Raw genomic sequence first — 27,790 nt, 5'->3', positions numbered from 1 at the left:
AATCCCCTCCCTAACTCCCCACCTACACTCACCTTTACTGGCCCCATCCCCGCCTCTTCGACCTGTTTGTTTCCTCTCCACCTATCCTCTCCTCTATCCGCCTCCCACTCTCTCCCTATTTATTTCAGAACCCCCTTCCCCTCCCCCTTTTCTGATGAAGGGTCTAGGCCCGAAACGTCAGCCTCTCTGCTCCTATGATGCTGCTTGGCCTGCTGTGTTCATCCAGCCCTGCACCTTGTTGTCTCGGATTCACCAGCATCTGCAGTTCCTACTATCTCTAGATTGGTTAGAGCTATGTTCACTGGAGTTTAGAAGAATGAGGGGGGAATCTCATAGAAACCTATAAAATTCTAACAGGAATTGGTGGTAGATTGAGGAAGGATCTCCCCAATTGATCAGGGAGTCCAGAACCAGGGTAAGGATACAGAGTAGGCAATTTAAGACTCAGATGAGGGGAAATTTCTTCACCCAGAATGTGCAGCATGTGGAATTCTCTACAGCAGAAAGTGGTTGAAGCCAAACGTTCTTGACTGTTTTCAAGAAAGAATTAGATATTAGTTCTTGAGGTTAAAGGGATCAAAAAGTATGGGGCAAAAGCAGGAACAGGGTCCTGAGTTGGATGATTGGCCGTGACCATTTTGGCTGGCGGAGAAAGCTCAAAGGGCTGAATGGCCTACTCCTTTTATTTTCTATGTTCCTTAACATGGCAGAGGCAGCTGATGAGATTATCTCAGTCTTAGTGACAAACAGACCATACACTCTTTCCACTTGTTGGAGTTGAGGCTGTAGAGGACAGTGAAGGGAGTTTAAGAACATGTTTTGCAATAGAGAAAAGAAACTGGATTATTTTTACATTCTAGAATTATCCCGAAGCAGTGAGCAGTAAAAGCGCACAAGGGCAGGACCTGACAGTGTTTGAAGTCATCTAACCAAATCTAACGATGGATGAATTCCTTTTGAGCTTGTGCCCCTTGGACCAAAGGGAGCTTAATTGGCTGCCATACCGAGGGGTTATGGGCACGGCAAGAGAACACATAATAGTTTTTGTAGGGATTAGGAAATGAAAAGTGGAGGTGAGGATGCGTTTGATCGGATCAGTAGTTGCAGCAATGTGGCCAGAGGCCAGCCAGTTGAGATTTAAAAAGTGCAGTTATAATTGAATTGGATTTTTTTTTCTCAGGGAGTCCTTAAGCATGATTTAGGATTTGGGCTTGAAAGGTGGATGAGTAATTTGAGGATGTGATCAGAGATTGTATTATTTATAGATAAGACTGTGTCAGTTGGCAACGTCTCAAGCGTAGCCTAAATATAGGTTGGGAATTTGTATCCCAAAACCTCCTTTGCCCTTTAAGCCAAGGTTTTTGATGATTTCTCCAAAAATTATTGAAGTACTTTATTGTGTTTTACAAAGAGCATCCTAATGACTCATCGTTAGATAATGGAAATCAAGAGAATGAGAGTATTAACTTATTTTGAGAAATTTCTCAAGCATTCTGTCATACTCTGAAGCTACTCATTGTGGTTTTTACATTACATGGTACAAAACATTGTGTATGCATCTAGATTTTCCTTCCATTCTTTCTTGAGAGTTCTTTTAAAGGCATCATTTTCCATTATCTTTGTCCATTGTCAGCTAAGAGAGCAGGTTGCTATTCTCAAATCTTTGCCAGTGCAGATTTGAAACCTGTTATTTCTGAGGCATGATAATAATTTGACCCTTGCTTCTGTAAGATTAACTTTCTGCCCCCCAGTTGACCGCTTTGGCTTGGAAAAGCTGTAACATGCATTAATACAGCATTCCCATTGTTGCAAAATATCTTGGTGCAGTATAGGAGCGCAGTCAGTCGGACAAAATTTTACGGTGATATGTAGGGAGATATCAAGACACCACCGAAACTTGCTTTAAGAGGCATTTTGAGGAGAGAAAATCTGCAAGATTTAGGACATTTTGGAGCTTCGGCCCTTGGCGGCTGAATGCATGGCTAGGGAAAAGCAAATTGAAGGCACAAGAGGCCAGAATTGAATGAGCACAGACTTCTTGGTCGTTGGTAATGTAGGAGGAAATTGCACAGTTAAGAAGGTTTGTAGGCCTTAGAGGGATTTGAAAATAAGGATGATGATTTTAAATTGGGTTTAATATCTGAAAATGTTGCAATGTAGACTAGATAGTGCCGATGTGATGGGTGAATGGGTTAGGATACAGACTGTTGAACTGTGGATGAGCTGAAGCTTTGCAAAGAGGTAGAATTAATCCACGGAGTAGATGGGGAGAAATTGTTCCCACTTAGGAACTGATTTTAGAAAATTTTTTATACCCCTGACAGGGAATAGCTCCACTTCAGAAGAAAAACAGAACAGCTATGGACAGCTAAAGAGATAAGGGACAGCATAAAACTAAAAGAATGGGCTTACAAAACCCCAAGATCCTGCTGAATGGAAAAGATGCATTGGTCAGCAAAGGGCCAGAGAGCAGCTTATAAGAGCTATGATAAAGATCATGAAAGGAAACTTGCCAGGGACTTCAAACTGAATAAGAAGAAATTTTGTTATTATATAAAGGGAAAACAGGTGGTTAGTAGTGGTGTCAGCCCACTAAAGATTAAAAGTGGAAATATTGTCAATGACAAGGGGAAAATACCAGACATTGAATAATTAGAAACAGTAACAGAAATTGCTGGAAAATCTCAGCAGGTCTGGCGAGAAAGCAGAGTTAACAAGGTGTGGAGCTGGATGAACACAGCAGGCCAGGCAGCATCAGAGGAGCAGGAAAGCTGATGTTTTGGGTCTGGATCCTTCTTCAGAAATGGTGGAGGGGAAGGGGGCTCTGAAATAAATAGAGAGATGGGCAGGCGGTGATAGGCGGAGCAGACAGGTGGAGAGAAGACGGACAGGTCAAGGAGGCGGGGATGAAGCTAGTAGGTGAATTTAGGTAGGAAGTGGGGGTTGGTCAGTGAGGTGGGAGGAGCAGATAGGTGGGAGAGAAGACAGACCGGTCAAGGAGGTGGGGATGAGAGGTGTGGGGGCTGGTCTTGGGATGAGGTCAGGGGTAGGGAGATTTTGAAGCTTGTAAAGTCCACATTGAGACCATTGAGTTGTTGGGTTCCAAGGTGGAATATGAGGTGCTGTTCCTCCAGTTTTTGGGTGGCATCGTTGTGACACTGGAGGAGGCCCAGGATGGACATGTCCTCCATGGAGTGGGAGGGGGAGTTGAAGTGGTTCGCGACTGGGAGGTGTTAATTAACCTCTGGATTCAACGTATCATTCTCCGCCACCTGCAATCTGACCCCACTACGAAGGATATATTTCCCTCCCCACCCTTATCTGCCTTCCAGAGGGACTGCTCTCTTCGCGACTCCCTCGTCCGCTCCACATTCCCCACTAGCCCCACCAACCCCGGCATCTTTCCCTGCAACTGCAGGAGGTGCTGCACCTGCCCCTACACCTCCCCCCTCACCTCCATCCCAGGCCCCAAGAAAACCTTTCACATTAAACTGATGTTCACCTGCACATCCGCTAATGTGGTCTGTTGTGTCCGCTGTTCCTGATGTGGCCTCCTCTACATTGGGGAGACCAAGCGGAAGCTCGGAGACCACTTTGTGGAGAACCTATGCTTGGCTCGCGGCAAATGACAACACCTCCCAGTCGCGAACCACTTCAACTCCCCCTCCCACTCCCTGGACGACATTTCCATCCTGGGCCGCCTCCTGTGTCACAACGATTCCAACCAAAAACTGGAGGAACAGCACCTCATATTCTGCCTCGGAACCCTACAACCCAATGGTCTCAATGTGGACTTTACGAGCTTCAAAATCTCCCCACCCCCAACCTCATCCCAAGACCAGCCCTCCCCACCTCTCGTCCCCGCCTCCTTAACCTGTCCATCTTCTCTCCCACCTATCTGCTCCTCCTACCTCACTGACCAACCCCCACTCACGTACCTACACTCACCTACTAGCTTCATCCCCGCCTCCTTGACCTGTCCGTCTTCCTTCCCACCTACCCGCCCCTCCCTCCCCACTGACCTACCCCCATCCCAACTCCCTACCTACACTCACCTTTACTAGCTTCATCCCTGCCTCCTTGACCTGTCTGTCTTCTCTCCACCTATCTGCTCCACTGTCAACCTTCTATCGCCGCCTGCCCATCTCTCTATTTATTTCAGAGCCCCCTTCCCCCTCCCCCATTTCTGAAGAAGGATCCAGACCCGAAATGTCAGCTTTCCTGCTCCTCTGATGCTGCCTGGCCTGCTGTGTTCATCCAGCTCCACACCTTGTTATCTCAGACTCCAGCATTGGCAGTTCCTACTATCTCTGAGAAAGCAGAGTTAATATTTTGGGTCCAGTGATCCTTCTTCGGAATTAGTTCTAACATTAACTTTGCTGTCTTTCCATAGATGCTGCCAGACCTCCTGAGTTTTTTCCAGCAATTTTTGTTTTTGTTTTTGTTTCTGATTTCCAACATCCACAGTTCTTTGGTCTTTTTTGTTGACTATTACTTTGCCTCAGTATTTATAGTAAGAAAGAAGGATAGCTTGCCAGAAAACCCAAGGAAATTAACTGGATCGAGGGCAGGGACTGAATAAAACTAACATAAGTAAAACCTTGGTAGTGAAGAAATTAATGGAATTAAAGATATCAAATCCCCAAAATCTCATCAGTTGTTCGAGAGTGTTAAAGGAAGTAGGGGAGCACATTGTAGATTTCCTAACTATATAACCTTACAGAATTCCCTAGATGCAGGAGTTCTACCTCTTGATCGGAAAATTCCACATTTCAATCCAGTTTCTGAGAAGGGTGAAAGAGGAAAACCAGGAATTGCAGACCAGTTAGCTTAACAACTATGCTGGGGAAACTGTTAAAGTTTATAATTAAGGACAAAATAACTGAACACCTTGAAAATTTTCAGTTAATCAGAGGTAGCTAGCATGGATTCATGATGGGTAAGTCATGTTTGACAAACTTCATTGAATTTTTTGAAGAGGTGACTAAGGACAGGAAAATGTCCATGAATGTTGTTTATATGGACTTCCAGAAGGCATTATGTGAAAGTCCCATGTAAAAGATTATTAACAGAGGTAGAAGCCCACAGAATTAAGGGTAGATTACTGTCATGGCTGGGAAATTGGTTGAGTGGCAGACAACAAAGTAGGGATACCATATGGGTAGGTACTCAACTGGTAGGAGGTGACCAGCGGTGTCCCACAAGAATCTATGTCAGACTCTCAGTTATTCACATTATTTATTAGCAGCTTGTATAAAGGCATAGAAGTCCTATATCTAAACTTGCTGATGCAATAAAGTTAGGCAGCATTGTAGACAGTATAGATGATAGCATAAACTTACAAAGGGTTATTGATAGACTAAGTGAATGGGCATAACTATGGGAGATGGAATTCAGTATAAGCCAGTGTGAGGTTCTCCATTTTGGACTAAAAAAAGGATAGATCAGGGTACTTTCTAGATGGTATGAAGTTGCATACATATGATGCGTGAAGAAACTTGAGGATTCAGGTGCATAGATCTTTAAAGTTTCACAAACAGGTGCAGAAACTAATCAAGAAAGCTAGTGGAATGCTTGTCTTTATATCCAGAGGACTAGAATACAAGGATGCAGAAGTTGTACTGCAATTGTACAAAATCCTGGTTAGTCTCCACTTGGAGTACTGTGAGCAGATCTGGACACCACACCATAGGAAGAATGTACTAGCGTTGGTGAGAATACAGTGCAGGTTTACAAGAATGATATCTGAACTTCACGGGTTATTGGGAGAGATTATACAAATTGGACCTGATTTCTCTACAATTCAGAAAGCTAAGGGTCGATCTGATTTGAAGTCTTCAAGGTATTAGCAGGAACAGACAGGGTAGATAAAGATCAATTGCTTTCTTGGCTTGAAGATTCTAGAACTGGGGGACATAGTATGAGAATTAGGGCCAGACCATTCAGGAGAGATATTAGGAAGCACTTCTACACACAAAAGGGTGGCACAGGCTTGGAACTCTTTTCCAGAAATGGCAGTGGATGTGAGATCAGTTGTTAATTTTAAATCTGAGATAACTTTTAGCTAAGCCAAGACATTAAGGGATATAGACAAAGGCAGATATATGGACTTGGGCCACAGATCAGCCATGATCTCATTGAATGGTGGAACAGGCTTGAGAGACTAAATGGCTTACTCCTGTTCCTGTCTTCCTACGTTTTAAAGTATTTTACAAAAGTGGCTCAGTGGTTAGCACTTCTGCCTCACAGAGCCAGGGACCTGGGTTCAATTCCACTCTCGGGCAACTGTCTATGTGGAGTTTGTACATTCTCATCATGTCTGCATGGGTTTCCTCTGGGTGCTCCAGTTTCCTCGCACAGTCCAAACATATGCAAGTTAGGTGGATTGGCCATGCTAAATTGCCCATAGTTTCTAGGGATGTGCAAGCTAGGTGGATTAGCCATGGGAAATGCATGGTTACAGGAAAAGGGTGGGGGTTTGTCTGGGAGGGATAGTTTTGGAGAGTCGGTGTGGACTCGATGGGCCAAATGGCCTGCTTCCACACTGTAGGGATTCTATCATTCTGTGAAGTGAAAGCGTGATGAGGAAAAAAGCTTTTTTTCAGAATGAATAGTTTGTGATTACGTGCGCTCCAACAGAAAATGTAAACTTGACATTTGTTTTCCCATTCACTGTCAGTGTACAGGGTCAAAATGTAACCTTCTGTTTGTTTGGAAAGTATAGGATTTTAGTTTAAAAAAACAAATGTAAATTGGATCAGTTTGGAACCTTGTTGTAGATAGTTTGTTAGATATCTGATGCTTGAAAATGGAACATACCACAGCCAAACTCTCTCTGACCCCAAACTGATACACGAGTAAGTTCTGGAACTCGTGAGCAGTTTACATTCCTAGTAGTATACCAATAAAAAGCTCTCTTGCACTCTCTAGGCTTACAGTAGTTAATACTATGTAAGTAAAGGCTGTTAATGCTAGATTTTGCTATTTAAATCAGCATTTGTCCTTTTTTTTTAAGAAAAGTGCTTAGTCCAACCCAAAACAGTTCCTAGCATAAATACATTTGAAGCACTTCGTTGGATCCTGATTCTCTTTGTTCCAGAGGGTGCAGAAGTTTCCAGAACTACTATTGTATAGAAGGCTCTTCATATTTGAGCAAAATCTTTAATTGTTCTAAATTGTAGTAAGTTAGAATTCAATTTAAAATTTCAATTTTATGAAGATTGCCACTCCTGGTTGCCTTTGAGCAACCTCAGCTGAAATTAATGTGTAGATATAGGAGTTGAGACTTCTTCCAGCCTGGTTGTGCTCTTCTGAAGAAAGGTGCTTTAATATCTGGCACAATTTTTGTTTTCACAAGAATGACTTGAATTTATGTCGCACCATCTGCAGGGATCTCGTAGCATTGTTACAGCCAGGAAAGTAGGTTTGAAGTACAGTAACTTGTTATGTGGGGAATTAGGCAGACTGTTCTGTATACGGCAAGGTCAAAAAGTATGCTTCAAAAGTTCTTCATTTGTGGGATTGTTTTGAAATGCTTCCTTTGAGAAAATTGGTTGCCACATCTTCTGTTTGACATAATGGCAATAATTCTTAGGTATTCATTGACTATAAATAATTTTGGAATGTTCTGATCATGTGAAACGTGCAAACAATGTAAGTTAATTTCACAATTGTGATGTGCAACTGCACAGGAAGTTTGGTCACAGCTTGTTTCTTCTACTTGTGCAGCCTTAAAACGTTTCCTCTTTTTGTCTTTGTGTGAGTTTCATTGGTATACTTTGTTCAAGCCCTACCACAGGGCTTGATGATCAAGGGAGGTGTGATCATAATGTGGCTAAGCAGCTTGAGTATCAACTTACAATGTACCTATATCCAATATGCCTGAAGAGAGGCGGTAAGAGCAGGAGCATTTCCTGGTCAGCTATCCACCAGAAGGCATGACAAATCACTGGAGTATCTTGCCAAATATAATCATGGACCAGCATAAACCCAGAGTAAGTCCATGATAGCCAATGGCCTCTTAGGCAAGGTACCTGAACAGAGAGCAAGATAAGCTGTGCTACTAGTTTTGGGGCTTTATAACTAACTCAAAACTATTTTTAAAATGCTTTTTCTTTACAATTCATTAATTCACTTGGCTTTCTTCATTTATTCATGATTAAAGATAGCACAAATCCTGAGTATTCAAAATGTTACAAATTCCTTTTTAGAACTGATAACTATTTGTTGGGATGGTTCCATATATTTAGAAGTGCTGTAGTGTTTCTAGCTGAACAGAGTTTATCAAGTTTTCATATTGGAGGAGAAAAGTTAAAAGCACAATCCTCCCAGCAATGTGAAGAAGGTAGAAAAATCTCCCCATTAGCCTCTCAGGGCTTGTGAGCCCAAATCCCACACCTGAAACATGACCGCAAAATCCTGAATAATCCTCTCAATACAGTGAGGGAGGGCTTCACTCTTACAGTTGTTGCATTTAATGTTAAACCTAAGCTCTGTCTATACTGTTGGGTAGGTGAACTAGATCCCATGACGCTATTTTGAAGAAGAGCGGGTCAGCCCTCTATGCTGTTTCATATTTATCCTTCAACCGATATCACTCGAACAGATTGTGTGGTCATTATTGCATTCCTGTTTGTGGGAGCCTGCTGTATATAAAGTGGCTGCCATGTTTCCTACAATACAGCAGTGTCCACACTTCAAAAAGTACTTTGTTGTAAAAGGTTTTTGGATGTCCTGAATTTGTGAAATACCAGATGCAGATGCATCTTATTTTTAAAGGTTAAAGCATCTGATTGTGCAGCAAAATTTGCACTTAAAGTTAAAATTTTAATTACTGTTTCATTGCCATTTAATCAACTAGTGCAAAATGCTGTTTCTGTGCTGTTCCATTAATTGCTGTGAGCTTCTACAGAAGACAAGTTAACTTTGCATTTTTTTGAGGCGGCCTTTCTTATTCCATAGCGTGTTTCCATCAGGCATATAAACTCTGTAAGAGGTATTTGTTGGTTTTGAGTCATTAAGGGGCCCAGAGTGGGATTTCCTGCAAAGTTGCCCTGAGGGGAGATGTTTTTTCTGGTCATGATAATTAAGGAAGAGGAAGTTGCTCTTTATAAAGAAAGGCACTAAACATTGTTGAGAACAATTAGATCTGAAGTTTGGTTTTCTAAATTGCATTTTACCTGCAAAATTCAGGGGTTGAGACCAAATGTAGCAAGTCAGTCCAGTTACTTATGAAGAAGCCACAAATATTTCCCCAGTTGCTGCTTTTTATTCACTTGATGATGGGAAAGACATCTGTTTGGCTGCAGTTCAATAGACTGATGTGCTCCAAAAGCAGCCAGTAAAGATAGTGTTGAAATGGCTTATATTTCAGTAGTTAACTTTCTGTAGCTTACCCAAGGACTGAACATCAGGTTTGAAGTTTCTAAGCTTGAACAAGATTGTAATGAGTAGAATTACAGTGTATGTGTCTCAAAGTTTTAATTGGTCTGTTATCAGTATTTAAGCTTCTTGCATACCTGAGCATAATGGAAGTATTCCTGGAGTAGTGATGTGAGGCAGGATTGATAATTTCTCCTCCGCTAAATTCTCTGCTTAGATTCATGCCTTGTCAGCACAGTGCCTTCTTGGACTGTCTATTTGGTGTTTTTAATGCTGTTCGTATGCATAGATCACTAAATAAGATCAATAACCAAAGAATCTGTAGAACTTGATTCTTGTGCTGTTGTTGATCTTGTAATTATTAGCCCTGTAACCATGGGAGTGCAGAGCAGGAAAATTATGCTAAATCTGTATAAAATGAAGGTTGGACCCCTGCTGGAGTATAATGGCCAATTCAGGGCACCTCTCTTCAGGGAGGATTTTCAGGCCTTTGAGAAAGTGTAAAGGAGATTTACTAGAATTGCAGCAGGGATGAGGGACTTCCAATATGAGGACAGAGCGGGCAAGATGGGCATGTTCTCCATACACCAGAGAAGTCAAGAGAAGATTTGATAGAGTTGTTCAAAATGATTAATGATTTTGATAGATTTTTTTAAAGTAAGGAAGCATTGTTTGTATTGGCGGGAGGGGATGATAAACAAGATGCAGATGTTAGATAATTGGCATAAGAATGGGAGGGAGGTGTGAAGGGAATTACTGTTAGTTAGGAAATTATCATCTGGAATGCAAAACTGGTAAGGTGATGGAAGTAAGTTTAGTGGTAACTCTCAAAATTGAAATGAAAAGGAAAGAAAAATGTGGAAAGAAAAAGACTAATTGGATATCTTTTCAAAGAAGCGAAACTGTGACAATGCACCAAGTGGCCTCCTACTCTGCTCCTTGATTCTGTGAAATATCGAGTTCCTCCCTATGCTACAGGATTGTAGTAGTGTAAAGTTGACCTAGTGCAATGTGGAGAACTAAATCAACGCAAAACCTGAACTGATCTCATAACGGAAGCATTGTAACCTGCAGTCTGCATTGACAATTGATATGTCAAAAATCTTGTGAACAGCAGATGTGGCTCAATTCTGCTGAAGGTGGCTGATTACTTTGATTCCATATCTGTACAAAATCTTATCTGCTTTGTTTGACTAAGAATGCTGCTAGAGAATGAATGAACGAAATTTGTACTGTACGTTAGAGTTAAAGCTACAAGATATCCATCTTATTTGCTCAAAGTTCTTTACTGCTATCTGCTGTATCAACTTGACATAATTGGTAGTGCTCTTGCCTGGAATCAGAAGTTTGAAGGTTGAAGCTACATTCAAGACTCTAGCTCAAAACCTTGTCTGATAGTTCAGTACACTGTGTAGGGATTGTTGCATTACTGTAGTGACACTGACCAATGAGTCTAATGTTCATTGCGGTTAAAAGTATGGAAATCCTTGTTAAGGTGGAGGTTGTGGATTGTCTGAATAGCAACAAAACCAAAAGGTTGTCAATATGGCCTCATGGCAAAATGGTCTTGTCAGTCATAGCTGGTTTTCTTTGAGGGTATGGTAACGGAGCTCTATAGAGGGAAAGCAGTGGAAACTGTGCAGTTCGATTTTGGTGAATTCTTTGGTATAGTTCCTCTGAGGCTGGTACTGACAATAAGAAAATCAGTGTCAGTGAAAATGTGTTTCCACGGATATAAAATTGGTCAGTTGATAAGAGCTCTGAGGGTGGCAACAGGGTTTTTCATCAGGTGGCGGTTTAATACCTTACTTATAATGCCTATAAGAATATAGTCACGATGTTTCTTGATTTTGGGTGAACCAGCTTCCCTGTTTTTCAGCCTCCTTGGTTGATGTCAAAGGTTTCAGTTGTTTTTAGCATGGAGCTGTATCTTTCTCTAATCAAAATGTAGTTTGTTAACTTCTCACTGTAAGCAATAAGGAACCAATCACAAGGTTTTCTTGAAATAAAGGAGCAGGTTTATGAGTTGCTAACCAGAGAAAAATAATAAAAATGCAATATCAAGCATGCTAACCTTTGTGTGGTCACTTGGGCCTTTCATATGTAAGCAAGCACACATGTACAAAGTTAGACAAGGATGGTATAAAGGAAAAGTTTAAAAACTTCTTAAAATCCTATGGGTGTTCCCAAGACACACTATTGAAACCTGAGACAGCAGTTGGTAAGTTGGATGCTTGGCTGTAGTCAGCAGTAGCAAATATTAGTTTTCTTTATTTGAAGTCCTCAGTTTGTTCATCATCTTCTCCAGTTAATGCTATCAGCCTGGGCACTTCTTTTTGAGAATATGTTCAATTCTGCATTCTTAATTCCATCTGTCTTAGTCTGCCAAGAAAAAACCCTAGAAAAAGAAACTGTTTGTATAGTCCATGTCTGTGGTGGTTATTGTTTCCAGGGTTGATAATTGCAGTAGATGTTTCATCTGCAACATGTGTAGATTCTCAATGGTATAAACTAAATAGGTGATGAAGACTTTTTCACACATCCCTCAGGATCTGATCAATTGACTTTATTGGCCTTGAAGAAAATGTGAATTTTAACTGAAGATAATCTTTGATCAAGTCCACTTCAGTTTTATATGACTCCTGCAGCTCGTGTGGTCAGGTAGAGGGCTTTTGGTGCCCTTGGCGAACTATGACGACCTCCCCCACCCCTGCCCCCAGAACTTTAGAATGTGGCTTTATCTTTATGTAATTGGGATTCAAAATATGATCCTTTTTAAAGCCTTTCACCCGAGGTAACTGTCTGGTTACCCTGCATGGTTTGGCTGGCTATGGTCAGGTGATTCCTGTGGCCATTCTTAAGTCAATGTTCTTATTCACGAAAATCCTGGGTATTGAATCAGTTGCTGAAATTCACAGATCATTAGTCAGTATTTTATGTTATGATGACTGTAGACAAACTATGATGCATCAATAATTAGAATTTAGACACTTGTTCACCAGATTTTCCAGTAACTGATTTAGCCGCATGTTTGATTTATAAATCTCCTCAGCTGCTAGTACATTAAGCCTTTACCTTTGGGTATGTTTTTCCAGTATCAGAGGTTAGAAGTGAGCCTAGTCTGTTATCAGATATTCATTTAATTGCAGTGAGGTTGATAACCCTGGAAATTGGTTTGCTAGATACTAGCATGTATGGTTACTTCACTTCAGCAAACAGAACAGTCAGTCATCTTGTTGTTCAAGCTGCTAATGATTAGTACGGTTCATTTAAATAGGAAAAGCAAAAGAGAGATCAGAATAAAATAAGTTAAATTGTGTCACAAGTATTTCCTGACCTCTGCAACGGATCAATGGTCAGGAGGTCTGTTTTAGCAATGTTGGTTGAGAGAGGGATGTTTGTCAGGGCACCAGGAAGGTCTTTGAAAACCTTCTGGAATCCTTTACGTACATCTGGTGCCTCGGTTTAATGTATAATCCGAAAGCGAGGTGCTCTGACTATGTAGCAGTCCCTTTAGTCCTGCCTCAATTGTATGTTCAGTTTGAATCAGTAGAGCTTTGAACCCATGGCCTTTTAATTTGAAGTGAGATTTCAGCCACAACTGTGTGTGTGTGTGTGTGTGTGGATGGGTGGTGTTGGGCAGGGAGGCGGGAAGGAGAGAGAGCGAGTTTCTGTTAGGGACCTTGTGCTGCCTGACATCAGTGTTTGGATCAAGTTCTCAATCCTAGGTCATCTGGCCACTTTCACATCCTTGTGCTCCCAAAATTGTTGTTCATTGCAATTAGTTGTACTGCATTTCAGGCAGTCTCTGCTTTTTTTTTTCCCTTTGCTTTTAAATTTAGGAATTAAACATTCATTTGATCACCTACCTCGCCAAACTGGGAGATTGTATCGATTTGCACCCGATCATTAGGAATCACAAGATAATTTGCATTTAGCAGCAGAATTTTTTCATGAAAATGTTTGAATGAAAAGCATAGATCCCTGTGCTCCTTCTGGTGTATCCCAATTTCAATCTTACAACTTAGTGGATGTACCTTCAGCTGCCAAGGCCCAAAGCTCTGGCATTTCCTAGATCCTTCTGCCTTCTATTTTTTTTAAGACACTTGTCGAAATCTACCTCTTTTACCAAGCTTTTGTTCATTTGCCCAAGGGCTCCTTATGTGGATCCGTGTCAAATTGTTTTATAATGTTTGGCAATGTTCGTTTGGTTATTTTCCTACATTAAAGGTGCTATATAAAAACAAGTTTTTATTGACTGGAAGAGCACAGTTGAAAAATGGGTTATTCTACATCAATTGTTGTGAAAGTTAAAATGTAACAATGTATCAGAAGGGCTGCTTAAGCCATGTAAGTGTTTATGCTTCAGGTGGAATAAGCAATGTAATAATACCCTTTCCATTTCACTGTGGAAAAGGTAGAAGATTGAGGAACAGTGTTGTTTGTGGGGGTGAATTCTAATTCTTTCCTGTTTTAATAGCCGATTCGAGCTCGGTAAACCAGAACCCATGCTACACAGGAACTCATAGATGTGACACCAATGCTGCATGTCGCCCAGAGCAGGGGAATCGGTTCACTTGTGAATGTTCTGCAGGTTTTTATGGAGATGGCCAGACTTGCTATGGTAAGAAGGAAACTGGTGAAACAGGCTGCAATTTCTTTAACATTACATCCTTTGTTCTTCTCTGAGGTTGGGTAGGACCAATGTTAGTGTCCTTCCCCCATATGTGATCATGTTTGGGAGCCTTATCAATTGTTGCTGGTCATTTTGCATTGGGTTTACACCACACAAAGTCCCTTGTTTATATTGTACATGAGCCTCTTCTAAGCAGACTTCGTTTTACCCTATTATCATGTACTCGTCTCCCTATCACTGTAAGTTAACAAAATTATGGAAAGAAACGTTTGTTTTTCAATCAGGGGGTGTCTTTTAAAATTTATGAATTCATGATGTTGGCATCACTGGAAAGGCCAAAATTTGTTGTCCATCCCTAATTGCCTTTGAGCTGAATGGCTTGCTAAGTGAAGTCAGAGGGTATTTAATAGCCAAACAGATGTCTGTAGCTTTGGAGGCAGGAGCAGAATAGGATGCCAGATTTCCTTCTCTGAACGACATTGGTGAACGAGATGTGTCTTTACAGCAGTTGGTGATAGCTTCATGGTCACTACTACTGATACTAGTTTTATGTTCCATGTTTATAAAATTAATTTAAATTCTGCAAGCTAATATGGAGGGATTTTAACCTGTGTCCCCAGAGCTTTTAGCCTATCAGTGCAGTGATATTACTGCTAAAGCGCTGTCCCTCCTCATCTTTGAGGTCAGGAATGTGCTGCCTGAGTGTGGTGGAAGATTCCATTGAAGTATTCAGAAGGGAATTAAATTCTTAACTGGAAAAGAAGACTGCAGGGTTACCAGGAGTAGGCAGAAAAATGGCACTATAGGATTTGCTCATTTGGAGAGCTGATACAGAGGCAGTGCTCTGAAATGTCTCCCACAGCACTATGACAAATCTGTGATTTTTAGTCTGAAGGAGTTGTAGAATCTGAAGTGGTGGTGAGGCTTCTGTCGCTCCTGTTACTTGTAAATATCTGCACAAGTTCAAACCAGAATATCTCTATTTACATTTCATGGGGACTGTCTTCAGTTTTGGTCAATTTCAGGGAGAGGGGAATCTGTACAATCCATTTATCTTGCTGGAAAGAGAACATGCTGCTCAAGCATTTGGCTTTGATTCATGAGGACAAACACAAGAATGACAAGAACGTCAAATGACAGTAAACTGTAAACTCTCCATGATTCCGGGTATTTCAAGAAAAGGTGGAAGTGTTGAAAAAATCTTTTTTCCTCAGAGAGCAAGTTCCTGCAAATAAATGTATGTTACTAAATAGGTGAGACTAATTATTTTAAAATGGTTGCCAGTGTCTCTATTAATGCAGGCAGGATTCTTCAACAAGTCCTGCCCAATTGCAGAAACACATCTGTGAGTAAACATCTAAAACAAATGAGAGGGCCTGAAGTAATGCAAGAAAAAAACTGAAGCTGAGATCAGGGCCAGGGCAGGGTGAATCAGGAGTTTTGGGCCCGGGACAAAAGCGAAGTACAGAAACCGCTGATCAAAGGATATATAACTCAGAATAGTACTGACTTGGCTGCATTTTATTCAGTTTCTATAGCACTTACATTCTTTACATACTGAATATGTTGGGAGTGTTAGCTGAAAGATGGGCACATATATCCTGTAAAGCATATTAGTTGTTGTTTATAGAACCACAGCACAAGAGACTGGTTTTGATGTGGAATGATTCCTCGTGTGGAGAAGCCTAAAGAAGTTCTGAAATGGGGAAGTCAAAATTATAGTTTTATCCATTTGCTTTGAACATTCTTATTTAAGCCTATCGCTTCTTGCTTATGTCCTCCTTTCAAGACATTTCTTTAAGTCAATGGCCTTTCTGTCACAGTAATTCCTTCTATGGCCCAGTATCACATTTTGTCTGATAACGAATCTGTGATGAGCTTTTTTATATTTTACTAAGTTTAAAAGGTGCTGTAGAAATTTAAGTTCTTCCTTTTGAAGAAAAGTTCACAAACCAAGGTTTTACATATTTTATAATCAGTATGTTATTAACACCTCTGAAGCAGGTGGGACTTGAATCTAGGCCTCCCAGTCCAAAGATAGGACACTACCATTGCAACACGAGTCCTCAAACCAAGATCTTAAATTTTGCATAATTAAATTGCCTACATTAAATGGCATAGAACTATTAACATGTGAAAGAATGTCTACTTTTAAAATTGTTACAACTTTAAAAGCACGTATGCTCCTTGATTTCTGCTGGATAAATTTCCATGTGTTATTATTCCTTTATAGACGTTGATGAATGCAGAGATGATCCTTCCATTTGTGGAAATTATGCTGTCTGTAACAATCAGCCAGGAACTTACCGATGTGAATGTTTCACAGGTTATCAGTTTGCAGACGACGGCCGAACCTGTGTGGGTAAGTTGTACTTGTTGACTCAGAGAGCAAGTTGCTGATGTGTTATTTATGTTTGCAGTGTTTTTTTTTACAGTTTACTCAGGAAGAGCTTATGGAAGTCAAAATGATTGTGGAAATGGAAAATCTGTTCTTTTTTAAACAGTAAATGAGACATTAGAAACCTAGGATTGTATGGCAGATAAGACGGTTGTTCAGCCCGCATCATACCTGTGCTGACTCTTTGAAAGAGCAATTTAATTATATCCATTCTCTTAGACATGCTGCAGCCCTGCATTTTTTTTTGTCTCCCAAGTATTTATCCAATTCTTATTTGAAAGAAATCGGGGCAGTGCATTCCAGATCAAAACTAGCTGCATGTCCAAATTTAAAAACAAAAAATAAAAACTCCTCATCTCCCTTCTGTTTCTTTCACTGATTTGACTTAGATCTCTGTCCTCTGGTTACTGACTATATTGACACTAAGAACGTTTCCATGTCTGTTCAACCAAAACCCTTGTTGGTTGTTTCCATTCCATCTTTACAAAATTCATGCCCTCTTTCTGCTCATGGAATAAGGAGTCGATTTATAAACTTAGAGGACAATAGATTCCCCCTTTTCATTCAGTGTTTATGCTGGAATGCAAGGTTTACCTCTACTAGAGGACCCATTAACACTGTATCCCTGCCTATCAATTTGACTGCATACTTTTTTCCTCCATTTAATGACTTACAATTCAGACTCCTTTTCAAATTATTTAATCCATTGCTGTATTGCCCTTTGGTGAACCGCTGCATTTGTTCCCAGTTTAGGAGTTTTCATAAGGCAGAGTTGTATATTACACAGAGAGAATTAAGGTGGGGTTGACCAGGCAGCCATTTTTGAACTAAGTTTATTTACACCTCCCCAATACAGGGTGGCAAGGAACGCAATATAAGATGCTCAGACTTGCAGCATTACACTTCCTCCCCCTTTAAAAAAAAAATTAAATATAAAATGGTACACGTTCCCAAGATATTTTATGACTAAACTAGCATCCGCAATACTTGTCATGGCATACTTGTTTAGCTGTAACTGCACCAAAATACAAATAACTGATACTACCAGAGTAATTGTTCTTCCATTAATATGTATTTAACAAATATACTATCATTTGACAAGGAATAATAAAAAGAAAAACATTTTATTTCCTCTTTCCTGCATACTTTCAATTAACCTCATTGGCTTCTTTCTGTTTCTCTCTGGGTTTTTCTTTCCGTTTCCATTAGCTTGACTGCACATAATTGTTAGGATTGTGAGGTTCAGTGATCTCTTTTTTTCAGTCTTATTCAAAGGCATTGACTTACTTTGCTCTCCCTGTGAATTCTGTGATTTGAGAAGACATCCACAATCTTTTTGACTTCCTTTCTGACACTCATTTGGTCTGTAAGGAAATATTAGAATATAGGAGATTTCTCCTGCTTTCTCTTTGTCAGATTTCCTCTTTCAAGGAAATCAATCTGCATGAAACAGACAGATTCTCTCCGGTCTTCACTGGATTAGTGAATGCGCCTTTTACAACAACTTCAATCACATACTACTTTTTAACTCAGTTGTCATTCATCATGACCTTCTGATCATTAAGTTTCATGCTTGTGTCTTGTGACTCATTTTCACTCTGTCTTACTTTCCTTTTACCTTGTTATTGACGTTGGTTTAATCAAATTGAACCTTGTCCTAGGAACGTGTTTAATCACTAACTCATAAGGTAAGATGAGCATTTTTTTTTTAAAAGAGACTGGAGTTAATCTATAAGAGAACAGAGAATCATCTAGCCTGCGGCAAAGAGAAATGTGGACATGTCTGCCTGGCTTGTCACTTCGCAAATAATTCTGTAAAGGCTGTTTTACAACTTGTACATTTCTTTCTGCAGCAAGAAACAGAGCGAGATGACACGAGCATCAGTCCTGGGTCAGCTCCTTTCTGTCATTTCTATAAATGATTTGGTTGTGAATATATGCTGTATGGTTAGTCAGTTTGCAGATGACATCAAAATTGGAGGTGTAGTGGACAGTGAAGAAGATCATCTCAGAGTACCACAGGACCTTGATCAGATGGGCCAATGAGCCAAGGAGTGGTAGATGGAGTTGAATTTACTTAAATGTGAGGTGTTGCATTTCGGTAAGGCAAACCAGGGCAGGACTTATACAGTTAATGGTAGGGTCCTGGGGACTGTTGCCAAACAAAGAGACCTAGGGTTGCAGGTACGTTGTTCCTTGAAAATGGAGTCACAGGGAGGCAGGGGTGGTGAAGAAGGTGTTTGGCACGTTTGCCTTCATTGGTCATAACATTGAGTATAGGAGTTGGGATGTCATGTTACGGCTGTACTGGATATTGGTGAGACCTCTTTTTTGGAATGCTGTACAATTCTGGTTTCCCTTCTATTGAATGGCTGTTGTTAAATTTGAGGGATGCAGTAAAGATTTACAAGGCTGTTGCCAGGACTGGACGGTTTGAGTTATCGGGAGAGGCTGAATAGGATGGGTTTTCTTCCCTGGAGTGTCAGAGACTGAGGGGTGACGTTATAGAGATTATAAAATTATGAGGGGCATGGTTGGGTGAATAACCAAGGTCTTTGTCCTAGGGTGGAGGAGTCTGGTTAGGGGACACAGGTTTAAGGTCAGAGGGGAAAGATTTAAAAAGGACCTAAGGCGTAACCTTTTCACACAGAGGGTGGTGCATGTATGGAACGAGCTGCAAGAGGAAGTGGTGCAGGCAGGCAAAATGACAAAATTTAATAGGAAGGGTTTAGAGGGATACGGGCCAAGTGCTGGCAAGTGGGACTAGGTCAGATTGGGATGTCCGGTTAGCGTGGATGAGTTGGACCGAAGAGTCTGTTTCCATGCTGTGTGACTCTATGACTTTATATGGTGGTACTAGAGTATTATTGTCTGAGCTATGCACACCTTGACCAGTTCATGTATTAAATACACTTTCACTGACAAGCACCTGGGTAGGTGGACAAAGCAACACAGAATTCGATTTGCGGTTCAACTCTATTAACAAAATATTTCTTACTGAAAACACCATGTGAGCATTTCCCAAATTCCCATGATGTTTACACTATATCTAGCTCTGCCTGTCCGAGAAAGAATATTACGTGCAATGATCCATGTGTTTAAGTTGGGCCGTTGCAATCTTTCCCTCTAATGTAGGGCTGGCTCTCTTCCACTAAAGTGGGTCTCGCAGGTCCAGGCAGATCTTCTTGTGGGTTGTCTTGTTCGTCACATGGTCTTCTGCCATGAGTCTTGTTATGAGTCTTCTCTGCAAGTCTTTGCTGAGGGGTGGCTTCCAGGTGTGTGTTTTTATCACACTTTGCCCTGCACCACAAAATGTTCTGTGGCCTTTGGCTGATGGGGTTATGAGCTGGATCGAATCATGCCAACATCCTTCATTGTTGTCACGCCTGGCTGAAAGTCAAGGTGCCTGAAAGTCTAATTGATACTTCTCCAGTACACAATCCTTGGGCTAGTTTAACTGGTTCCCCAGAACCTTTGTGCCTCTTTGACCTTCCACTGTTCTCATGTAGCCGTTAGCTGCTGGTTGCAGTTTAATTTAGTTTGGCCAATTTTCTCTCAGGCCAGGTTTCTCCGGTCAGTTTAGAATGTCCAATTTTGGGTCCATGGTCAGTTGACCCTGGTCCCTTCTGTTGATCCCTTGAAGTGTCTAGTGAAAATGGGATCACAGGCTCAGCACACGCTCTTGTACAGGCAAGTATCAAGTATCAGATGGATAGCCTAACCCCCTGAGTATCTGGATTCCCCATTGTATACAGATCACAATATACTATCTTCTTTATGCATATCAATAAGCTTAATCGTACCTATACCAATAATTTAATACATAAATTGAGAATTAAACACTGTTTACATACACTGGCTAGCCCTTGAGCCTCTTGGCAATCAGCAGCATTTGATAAACGAAAATTCATTCTGCACAACAATTTACATAGTTCTTTCACAATGGAGTCACGCTTCATTAATTTCTTGGCTCCCATTGTAGGAGCGTAGTCTGTGGTTAGTTTCCGGATGAGTTTCTTCTTCCAGCTGATGAATTTAACTGAGGATGGCGAAGTAGATCAAAATAAATAGGATGAACAACACAGCCAGGTATAATAGGAGACATACCCACGGGTGTGTCTGCATGTTTGAGCCCCAGTCCCAAAAGTCATCCCACCAGTTAGTCACTTTTATTTCCCTGATATCCTTTTGAAATTGCTGTCTGCTGAATAACAATAGCAAAATCTTTGTGCATTCCTGGACTATTGCAGTACGCTTTTGGTGAAGTTCTTCATCTCTGTCAAAACCTTGGTGGAACAAGTACTCTTGCACCCTGTAGGAGACAGCCTTAATCTAGGCTCATTTCACTTTTACATTTGAAATACTCCTTGAATTTCTCATCATACACTTTAGGCCAGTGATTCATGACACAATTGAATGCTTAACTGAGCACTGTGTCCTTGTGAGTTTTGTCACGAGCCTTTCCTGGAAGACACTGGGATGACAATTGTAAGTCCGTGGCTGTGAAGGAATAAGTCTTATTGGGAAATTTGAAAAGATAGCCACATTTGACCTGCCAACTTTCAATATTTAATGTTTTTTACTTATTGACTATCAAATTCAATGCCCATTTCTGAGGCCATAATTTTGGAAGGATGTGCTCCCTTCTCTGAACCAAATGATTGTAGGAGTTTGATAGTCAGTCAGTTAAGAAGGTGAACTTGCTCCATAAAAGTATTTGTCCGACTCCGAGCACAATATACGATTGTTGATGATAAAATTATTCGAAAAAATGACCAAGTCCTGTGTTTGTTCAAGTTGGCAAGGCATATACTACAAGCTTCTCCACACCATCTCACATTATGTGAGAGAATCCCACATCAAACTCCCATAGTGAGATATCACATACTTAAACCAATCATTTCTTGGGCTCATAGTGGGTCAAAACAGTATGTGTCCTTGAAGTTGATCTTGGACTTTGTTCACCTTTGTGTTCCTTCTCTGTCATAATGATCATTAGAATGTCATACAAACATGAACTCGGAGCAAATGTACACCATTCAGCCCTTTGAACCTGCTGTGCCATTCAATAAGATCATCGCTGATCTATCTATCTTTCTGCAATAACCCTTCATTCCCTTGCCTAACAAGATTCTGTCCATCTCTTAAAAGAACATCCAGTGACCCTTTCTCCACTACCACCTTCTAAGACAGAGTTCCAAAGTAGCACAACAGGAGAGAAAACATTTCCACTCATCTCTGTCCTAAAAGGACAACCTGTAATTTTAAAACAGTAGCTCCAGTTCTACATTATTTCAGTTTCTGTTTCTGAACTGTCTTCAATGCATTTGCATCCTTTGTTAAGTAAGTGACCAATACTGTGCATAGCACTCTAAATGTGCTGTCATCAGTGCCCTGCTTTTGTATTCACTTCCCCTCCTGATAAATGATAACCTTCTATTAGCTTTCCTAATTACTTGCTGTACCTACATACTACTCTTCTGCATACTACTGTCTGCCACTGCCAAAAAGGACAACTTGACATTTTCACAAATTGTAATGCATTTGCACATTTTTGCCACTCACCTTAACCTATTAATATATTTTTGTAACCTCTTTGTGTCCTCTTCACAGCTTACATTCCTTCCTATCTTTGTGTCATCAGCAAATTTGGCAACCATACCTTCAGTTTCTTTATCTCGATCACTTACATGAATTATGAATAGTTGGGGTTATAACACTAATTCCAATGGCACATCACTTGCTTCCTCAGAAAATACCCATTATTCCCTGATTTCTCTTTTGGAAAGCCATGTTGACTCTGCCTGATTGCATTGAATATATATTTGTTATAACTTCTTTAATAATAGATTCTAACATTTTCCCCATATAGATGTTAAGCTGATTGGCCTGTAGTTTCCTACTTTGTCTCACTCTCTTTGTTAGTGCAGGAGTTATTTGCTATCTATGCTACAGGGACCATCCCTGAATCAAAGGAGTTTTGAAACCAATGCATTGATTATCTCACTAGCCAGTTCCTTTACGACCCTAGGATGAAGTTCATCAGGACCCAGACATTTGTCAGCCCATAGTTCAAACAATTTAATTAGTACCACTTCTCTAGTGATTTGTGGTTTTCCTGAGTTCTGCCCTTCCTCCCATTTCCTGATTTATAGCTCCTTCTTGGATATTCCTTGTATCGTCTACACTGAAGACATGCAAAATACCTATTCAATTCATCAGCCAAGTTTGTAACCTTTTGTAATTGTACTGACCCTCTTCGTAAAGGTTGAATTCCCCATTGTTCCCAAAAATGCCTTCACTGCTATTTTGTTTATTTATGTAACATGCTGACTAATTGTGTGCACAGAAACCAATCTTTCAAATAGTTCAAACCGCTTCAAAATCAAATTTAGAAGTTCCAAAAAATGTTACTATGTTCTTCACTCAATAATTTCTCAAAAAAAAGTAAAGGAAAATTCCATCTCCACCTTGTTGCAATCTTTCTGTGTATTGTACTGAGAAAAGATTAACATGTGGACTGGCAACAGGCAACCATTATTGATCTACCTTAACTTACACCTTCCTGACAGAGAGGAGCAAAGAGTGTAATCTAATAAAATGCTTAAACCGCATAATATTCTACAAGGCTGAGGCTAGAAAGAATAGCCAAAAACTGCTGCATACAGAAATCGTTATATGTTTTGGTTGTACATTTATTAGTAGGTAATGACATAAATATAATCGTTTAAATATGGTTATACCAATATACCTGTCTTCACGAAGTGGTGTAATACCATGCAACTCAGTTCTCTTGCAAAGCTCGCATATACAAGCTGAAGTAACAACTCTTCATTAAAGTGCTGTGTTTTCCTGCCCTTGTACTTTCCTTATATGAACATAGAAAGAGAGAATGCAACATAGTGGTGGTGAAGTAACTTGAGAGCATTGATCAGCCGCTGAAAATGACAATTCAAGGCAGAGGACCTACCTGAGGTACTGAGACTCGATCGCAACTCTCCTATCAGAATAACATTGACCATTGGCGGAAGGCAATCTGGGTGCACTTTTTGTATTGCCCTGAGCTAACACAACAAAAATTTAGAGATTTGTTCAGCATTATTCTTTTGGTGCAGATTCCTTCCTGCTTTTGTTGCATTGGATGGTTTTTGCTGACCCCAGTGATAAGGCCACACAAATTTGAAAAATGCACTGCAGCCACACATTGCAGCTCCTGCACAGCTCTACAGACATCACAGCCTGCTGCATCTTTTAAAGTAAGCTTTGTTCTACGTGAGAAGTCTTCGATAATGGTGTCAGCTTTTCAGGGATGAACTGGAAAGTATCTGATGCCTGTGAATTTAAATACTTTATTGTGCACACCATGCTTACTAGAAGACCAGGTTGTGAATGCAGAGAAGGAGGCTTTAAAAGTTGCGATCGATATGGGAAATAGAGGTCTGTGCAGAATCAATGCAATTGGTTTATCAGATGCTGACCAGCAGGATCCATCAAAGCTATGGGCAGCATAAGAAAGTCAGTTTCTCATGGAAGTAAATTTGTGTGCACTGAGGAACTCATAATATGGAGAGAAATCCAACAACAGCTTGGACAGCTTTTATTAACCAATGAAGTGAGAACTTCTCTGCTGAAGTGATAGAACACAATATGGAAGTTACTATTGCCTCAATTTCTTGGAAAACCCAAGGAACGTGGTGTGGAGAGTATATTACAGGGTACATGCAGATACAAGACTGGGAGGGAGGCAGTACTTGCAGCCTGATGGTCTGAAATGTCTGTAAAGATGATATCCAAACTGTTTAGTGTTCAAATGGAATTGCTACATTGGAAATGGTTTCAGGACATGTATGAACAATTGACCATCACCACATCATATCGCTATGATAATTTTGTTCAAATGGGATGTATGAACAATTGACCATCACCGCATCTTATCACTATGATAATCTTGTTCAAATGGGGTGACTGAATTTATGGTGAGGACGGTTGGAAACCATGCAAATACTAAAGTTGTGTCGTTATCTCTTCATGTGATGCCAGCAGACTCCAGGTTTTAATCATCTGCTGACATTCCATTTGGTCACCCATTGAGAACCACATTAACAAGTTATCATCTCATGAAGTTGTATTTGATGACAGACTGTCGACACCAGAAACAAGATTGAAATGAAACCCGTACATGATGTGCATTCAGGTGGAGACTTCCTCCAACAGCAGTTGGCCAGAAGGTGAGGGTTCTACACCTGCAGCAACACAGGGATTCCAGCAGCAGTGTGTAAAGACCCACACTTGTATGAGGTGATAGACCAAGTGGTGAGATATCTCAAAGGAGTTGACACCATATCAGGTGTCAGGGGATTCTCTGTTAACCAAGGCAAGCAACCAACATCACCTGTGAGTATCCACATTCATTTTGCAAATGAAGAGATTATAAGCAGTGCACTGATGGCTGAGGACAATCTTCAGGCAGATTGGAATGGATAACTGGAACACACTTATGTATTGATGTCACAAGGTTTGGTCAAATGATGACCATGAATGCATTGCGAATTGACGGGAAAATCCCATCTGGTTCACTAATGTCCCTTAGGGAAGGACACTGCCATCCTTACCTGGTCTGGCCTACATGTGACTCCAGACCCACAGCAATGTGGTTGACTGTGACCTGCCCCCTGGGCAATTAGGGATGGGCAATAAATGCTGCCTAGCCAGCAACGTCCTCTTCCTTTTTTATCCGATAAAGAAAAAAAAATCATTCAACAATGAAATGTAATCACCACCTTGATGAGAAGAGTTCCAAATGTTCTTGTACTATTTTCTTTAAAAGGTGCTATAATTGTCAAATTTCATATGCCTCTTAAAGGTTGCTTATTAATGGATGTATTGTTTATACCATATTGGATTGTTATTAGCAATGTTGAGATAATGTATAGTGTTAGTATGATTAATATTTAAACATGTTCATGCTAATATTGTAGGAAGTGATGCATTGTTGTGTGATTCATTTCTTTTGCATGTGCATGCTAGCATGAGGAAGCTGAAGCAATGTCTTCATTAAAGCTCACTGTTCAACCTCTATCTCTGCCTTCATTTAGTTCTGTGTTTTTCTGAAAAGAGGGAATACCACAAAAACAGCGCAAAATATTCTGAGAACTTCTGAGAATCTCAACTTTGTGGCATCATCTCAAGATAGGGTATGCAATCATTACGTCTTAGGAATAGGAGAAATTTCTTCATTAAGAAGACTGTAAATCTTTAAAATTCTCTACACCCAAGAGCTGAGGATGCTTAAACAATCAATATATTCAAGGTGGGAGATATATAGGATTTGTGGACACTTGGGGAATTGAGAGGTATGGGGATTGGCTGGGAAGGTGGAGTTGAGATTGACAGTCATCCAGTAGAGACTGTTCTTTGAGCTGTTTTAAAGATCCACAGTTTTCCCCCAGTGTTCAAGGACCGGAGTTTCAAGTGTGAGCTAAATGTGCATGGAGCTCTAATTTTACTACTTTAAATAGCAGCAACTTGTAATTCATCCTGGTCACTCACCATTTCCCCACACAGCAGCAAAATAGTTTATCCTACAGCTGGCTGGGGAAACCTGAATGAGCGAAGCTGAGATTTGGAGTATCATTCACCAGGATCATTTAGGCATGTCAAAATAATTCAGTGTCTTTGAAAACAAAGAGTATAAAAACATTGTATCCAAATAGATTAAAACAGGAAATAGATAACAAGTGCAAAAGAAAGGAAATAATTACGCAGGATTTGGCCATCGGAACAAATGGATTTTTTTTTTTCTGTGTCTTCTACTGCTTAACACCAGATATACATGCACATGCAAGTGTGCAAATACATGTGTGTGCATGCACAAATGCACATGCAGACACACCACAGACACATGTTCATGGCCCCAAGTCTCTCTCTTTCAGGCCCCCTGCTCCATGCCCTAAATTACTTTCTCTGCAAAACCTTACCCTGTTTTCCTATTTTCTGTCTTAAATGGGCAACCCCTTATTTTTAATCTGTGATCCCTAGTTCTAGATTCTCCCTTAAGCGGAAGCATCCTTTCCACGTACACCCTGGCAAATCCCTTCAGGATCTTATGTTTCAATTAGTCAACTCCGCCTCATGAAGAATAGCTGGCCTGTATTCTCTGGCGTTTAGTAGAGTCAATCTGCTCATTTCAGGTCTGGTAACCCTTCTAAGAACTGTTTTTAACGTATTACCATCCTTCTGTAAGTATGGTGACCAGTACTATACATAAAACTCCAGATGTAGTCCTGCCAATGTCCTGTATATCAAAAGTATAACCACCCTACTGTTGCATTTAATTTCCCTTGCAATAAAATATAACATTTTATTAGCTTTCCTGATTACTTTCTATATATTCCCCTCCTAATACCAGAAACCACCACTCCAGATTATTTCTTCCCTGATGGGAACTCTGGCTTTTTGATACCTGCTCCTAACTCTTTGAGAGTGCTTACATTTCACAAGAGATCAGCTAACTATGCACAATCTAGTCATTAAAGGTTGCCCATCTCAGGGGCTTTTAACCAATCACTTAAACTGCCAGTGCAGTGTAAAGACAGGGTTAACTGGTTGTTTGGTTGTTTAATTTGGCATTTGGGAGTTTTGGACTGAGATATCTGTACAAATAAAGTGAGCTAAAAGATTTGTCATTGAGGACTCTGAGAAGAAATGACAAAGATCACATGTTTAAATTTTAAACTATTAAAACTTGTTCTACTACTTGTTTATATAAAGATGAAGCCACCAAGTAGATTGAGCCCATGTTCAAAGTGCCAAATTCCAAAGTAATATGAAGTCAAAGTTAAACCCAGTTCAAGTTACTCCATAAAAATGCCCCCCCCCCCACACCACCACACCACCACCACAAAACACCGAACCCTGATCTGATCGCCCCCGTCCCCTGGCTTCCTGTCTTAATTAGTTCAATCTCCTGCGGTCGGATTGCAGCTGCTGAAGTCATGTGTGAATGTGGGTGGACAATGTCAAATACATTCTGACTGTTGAGCATCTGATACTTAGGTTTTTTGTTTGGAGTGCGTGAATGCCTAACATTGTTGCCTTTAAAATAAATTTCTCTACATTGCAACCCCCTTTCCTCCAATGCTCATTGTTCCAGCTTTGACTTAAATTCAAAACCATGTTTCAAAACAACTTGCAGTAGAAAAAAGACAAATGGATGCAGTTTGGTTTATTCAATTATTAAGACATTAAGATCTTGTTTTTACAATATTCAATCTAGTGAAGCGAGATGTTCTGCTGTTTCACTTCTGATAAAATATAAACCAGGATTAAGGGGATTTTATTGCCACTCCGTCTATGGTCTCATCCCTTCATTGAAT

The 27,790-nt window shown here is 40.4% G+C and overlaps 1 protein-coding gene across 1 annotated transcript in view; it reads left to right on the top strand.

Annotated features, from left to right (window-relative positions):
• Positions 1 to 27,790, top strand: part of nid1a (nidogen 1a) — a 107,681-nt gene that overhangs the window by 40,129 nt on the left and 39,762 nt on the right. Inside the window, exons 8-9 of the mRNA XM_048597089.1 lie at positions 13,862 to 14,005; positions 16,251 to 16,379. Coding sequence (XP_048453046.1) covers positions 13,862 to 14,005; positions 16,251 to 16,379 — 273 coding nt within the window. The remainder of the gene's footprint in view (positions 1 to 13,861; positions 14,006 to 16,250; positions 16,380 to 27,790) is intronic.

The sequence above is a fragment of the Rhincodon typus genome, chromosome 5 (assembly GCF_021869965.1).
Source record: "Rhincodon typus isolate 14 chromosome 5, sRhiTyp1.1, whole genome shotgun sequence".
Classification (NCBI taxonomy): Eukaryota; Metazoa; Chordata; class Chondrichthyes; order Orectolobiformes; family Rhincodontidae; genus Rhincodon; species Rhincodon typus.
This window is presented reverse-complemented; position numbering and strand designations above follow the sequence as displayed.